Source organism: Buceros rhinoceros, unplaced genomic scaffold (genome assembly GCF_000710305.1).
Source record: "Buceros rhinoceros silvestris isolate BGI_N320 unplaced genomic scaffold, ASM71030v1 scaffold24423, whole genome shotgun sequence".
NCBI lineage: Eukaryota > Metazoa > Chordata > Aves > Bucerotiformes > Bucerotidae > Buceros > Buceros rhinoceros.
In genome coordinates, this window is record NW_010404642.1 from 13,542 (window position 1) to 17,707 (window position 4,166).

The 4,166-nt window shown below is 54.1% G+C and overlaps 1 protein-coding gene across 1 annotated transcript in view; it reads left to right on the plus strand.

Annotated features, from left to right (window-relative positions):
* Nucleotides 1-4,084, plus strand: part of LOC104491097 (acidic leucine-rich nuclear phosphoprotein 32 family member A-like) — a gene marked incomplete at its 5' end in the record, with an annotated part of 5,071 nt that extends 987 nt beyond the window's left edge. The window contains 5 exons of the mRNA XM_010133459.1: nucleotides 819-1,017; nucleotides 1,236-1,322; nucleotides 2,751-2,848; nucleotides 3,773-3,833; nucleotides 4,023-4,084. Of these exons, the coding sequence (XP_010131761.1) occupies nucleotides 819-1,017; nucleotides 1,236-1,322; nucleotides 2,751-2,848; nucleotides 3,773-3,833; nucleotides 4,023-4,084 (507 nt within the window). The remainder of the gene's footprint in view (nucleotides 1-818; nucleotides 1,018-1,235; nucleotides 1,323-2,750; nucleotides 2,849-3,772; nucleotides 3,834-4,022) is intronic.
* Between the last annotated feature and the right edge of the window lie 82 nt (nucleotides 4,085-4,166).

Below are 4,166 nucleotides of genomic sequence, written 5' to 3' on the forward strand. Positions count from 1 at the left end.
GTGCGCATCCACGGGCGGCCCCCAGCCCTGCAGGGGGGTCTCCCCAGAGCAGACAGGGGCAGAGGGGCAGGATCCCCCCCTCGAGCTGCTGCCCACGCTGCTGGGGCTGAGCCCAGCACACGGGGGGCTGCTGGGCTGTGAGTGCCTGTTGCCAGGTCACGTTGAGCTTGGTGCAGACATCATGGGCTTGAACAATCTGAAGCAACTTGCAGCGGTGTGCATGGGGTACTTTTATCTCGGGGCAGGTTGCTGTGGGGCTCAGCCTGGCCCTGGGCTGGCCCTGGTCCTGCCCTGGGGCTGTGCCAGCAGCCTGAGCGGCTGCCTCCCTCTAGCGGCTGCTGCTCCCGGAGTACCCCGGCTTGCCATGGTGGCCTGGGCTGCGGGACAGTCTTCCAGACACTCTGCTTGAGCTCGGAGGGTTTTCCCTGAGGCATTGGATCTAAAATGACCAGCCACTGCTGCTGCTCAGAGGTGCGCTGTGTGCTGGTGTGAAGAGTTTTGGCTCATGCTTATTTACCAAATACTTAACTCTCACCATGTCTCGAGGAGCAGCTCTCAGATGAGCCTGTCTTGGATCTCTGTTCCCCCAGCAGAAGGGGAGAGCAGAGCAATTAAACCTGTGTGGCAAACAGAGGAGAGGGAGCATTGTAACTGCTCCCAGTTTCAGGCTTAATTTTCTTGATGCCACTGTTGCTCTGACTCCAGAAGGGAGGTATTTTGGAAGGCTTGATACAAAGCCTCATCTGCCATGCTTTTATTGTTAGTGCTGTGAGCACCGCTGACCACCTCCTCCTCATAACGCTTCTCTTTCCTTGCAGAAAAAGTTAGAAAACCTGAAGAGTCTAGACCTTTTCAATTGCGAGGTAACCAACTTGAATGATTACAGAGAAAACGTATTCAAGCTCCTCCCGCAACTCACATACCTCGATGGCTACGATCGGGATGACAAAGAAGCACCGGACTCTGACGCAGAGGGCTACGTGGAGGGCTTAGATGATGACGAGGAGGATGAAGATGGTATGTGAATTGTGCTGCTTGGTGTACGTAAGTTAAAAGCTCAATATGCTGCCTAGTGCGTTTTGCTTCCAGCTCTGACTTGTTGGCAAGAGAAGGGTGTTCTCGGCAGCTCCTTCCTGACTGATGTAAAGGAGAAGTATCTCAGTGCCCTCTGAAGGAACGAGGGGAAAGGAGATGGGCAGGGCCTGAAAGAGCTACTTTCTCAGTCTTATCCCTAGTGAAAGATCGGGATGACAAAGAAGCGCCAGACTCTGATGCAGAGGGCTACGTGGAAGGCTTAGACGACGAGGAGGAAGATGAAGACGGTATGTGAATTGTGCCACTCAGTGTACGTAAGTTGAGTGATCGGTACGCTGCGTGGCTCGTTTTGCTTCCAGCTTGGGCTTGTTGGCAGAAGAAGGGCGTCCTCAGCAACAACACAGCAGAGGTTCGTCAGTGTCTTCTGAAGGAACAAGGGCAAAGGAGATCGGCAGGGCCTGAAGGAGCTTCTTAGTCTTATCCCTGGTGAAAGGGTGGTAGAAGAAAGGGGCCAGGAGGAAGGATAGAGAAAGACACTGAAAGAGTTCAGGGGACGGTAAACCCCCGGGGACGAGGGCAGAAGGGAGAAAGGGATAAGAAAGGCTGGTGTGGCTGTGGTGTGGTGTTCCAGGAGCCGCGTGATGAGTCAAGTTCAAGCAGTCACGTAGAGAAGGGTAGGGCAGGGAACCAGCCGGGGCACAGAATAGAGCTGCTGAGCCCAGGAATGAAGTAAAGGAGGGCAGGGCAGGAGCGGAAGGCTGTAGCAGCTCCACGAGGGCAAAAGGAACTAGTTGAGATCAGATAGAAGGGAGCAGGGTGACTGTGTTGAAGTCTGCCCGGGGTGAGCTCTGCGAAAGGCACTGATGAAGCTGCAAGCGACACTTCAGTGTTAGGGAAAGGCAGCAGCGGGTTCCGCTGTGCTCGGAGGCATCGGCGTCGGGCCGGATGAGAGTCCGGCTGAGCCTGGGGAATGTGCTAGACTCTTCAAACCCAGCTGCGCAGCAAAAGCGGAATAGCTGCACTTGCACTTTTCCCTCGCACGCTGAGTGGGAGCCACGGCGCAAGGGGCCAGGGCCGCAGCAGCGGAGCGTTCCGCCAACAGCACAGCCGCTCGACAGGGCCGGCTGCTCCTCCCCGCACTGGGCCTGCCTTCAAGTGCGTGGAAAAATCTCCAAAACACCATTCCTGCAGCATGGAAAAGCACTCGCTGGTTTGTTGCTTGGGCTAGCGCATTTGATCTCTTTTCCTCTTGAAAAGAGATTGCAGCCCCCCACGATGGGTGGAGTGGGGGCCTCTTGTGTTGCTCTGGTAGCGTAGAAGTGAGGGGTGGCCCTTAGGGAGGGTTCCCAGTGCATGGCTGACTTGGAACGGTCCACTTCCTTCCTGGTGGGAGCAGATGGACGCTTGCAAGTGAAAAGCCCGAGTGTCCCAGGGGTTCCAAAATGCATATTCGCAGCGGGAGCTGGAGCAGCTGAAGTTCAGGCAGTCCTGTGACATGCTGTAGAGGCCCCTGCAGCAGCTCAGGCCGTGGTGCAGCTGGCAAAGCACCCTGTCACCAAGGCACGGGGCTGCATCCAGCCCTGGCTGGCAGCTGGGGAGCTGCCTTGAGCGCTGCGCTGCCCTTCTGTCCCTTGGACGTCACATCTCAGGTGACAGTGTTGGAAAAAAAGTGAATTTTACATGTCTGAGCAGTTTGTCTTGTTTTGACTGTGTAGAAGAGGAGTATGATGATGATGCTCAGGTAGTAGAAGATGAAGAAGATGAGGAGGAAGAGGAGGAAGGAGAAGAGGAGGACGTGAGTGGGGAGGAGGAGGTAAGGATTTACGCCATTAGAAATGGGTGTGGAGTGACCATGCTCTAACTGGGGATAGTCAGGCAAAAAATGGACCAAATATTGGAGGGTTTTGGTACTTGAAGCTGTGTCGCAGTGGGGGGGTGGCTTTGAGGAGCTCCTGTCTAGGAGCCAGCTGCCATCTAGTGACCGTGGACATGAAATCATTCTGTTCCTTGAGCTGGTGTCAAAAAACACCGTCAGGAATATCTACGGACCTGGTTTGTGGAGGACTGGGGTTCCAGCCCCCGTGGTCAGAGGGGAATTCCAGTCTCTGTGGTCTCAGAGCGAGGTTATTCCTTGGGCACAGACCTGGGGATTCCTCAGGGTGATTAAATCTGTAGGGTGTGCTGAGCCACAGCCTGCCGAGCCTTGGCTGTTAGTACGACCCCTGGGAATGGGGTGGAAATTTGGCTGTAGGGGGTCAAATCTGTCCTCCAGAAATATCTGAGATACTTCACTGCCCCTTCCCAAAAGCAGCAGCCGCTCCTCAGGCTCTGCAGATGTCTGCTAGTGTTGGACCTCTCGCTGCCCCTGAAACATGGACCTTCTGCTGGTGACCAGTGGTCGGGCATTTCCGAACCCAGGATGTTGTAACCATGTCAGCAGCTCCCTGTCGGCACGAGGATTCTTTTGTCGCTGAAGGCTTGAAGCCAGAAGTGGCTGCTTGGGATTTTCTGCGACAAAACTTGGGCCAGAGTCCAGTTAATACCGTAGCGAAAATCTGCGCTTATATAAGCGTGTGGGAAGCGCCTGCCTTTCTGTTGGGTTTGTGTGGAAGGTGCCTCAAGGACTTTCTCTTTCTCCCTTGTAAAACGCTCTCGGGTGTTGGCAGATTGTGAAGGGTCCTGCACTGAAAAAGGCTTTTTTTAATCCTTCCGTCGTCGTTTGTTTTTCTAAATGCAGGAGGATGAAGAAGGCTACAACGATGGTGAGGTAGATGACGATGAAGATGAAGAAGAGCCCGGTATGGCTTTACTCTGTTTTTTTGCTAGAGATAAAATATGGATAGAGTAAACTCCCGTTTGAGAAGAGCAGGCTGGTGGTTGTGTCCCGATAACAAACCGCTTGTCAGAGCAGAAGCTGGTTGAACCTGTTGAACCCCTCAGCAGCCTGTGGGAGCGCCCAGTAACACCGGTCCTGCTTTATTTTCCAGACGAGGAGCGGGGACAGAAGAGGAAACGAGAACCCGAAGACGAAGGGGATGAAGATGACTAAACCGAATAACCTATTTTGAAAATTTCCTATTGTGATTTGACTGTTTTTACCCCGTATTTCCCCTCCCCACACCCCCACCTTT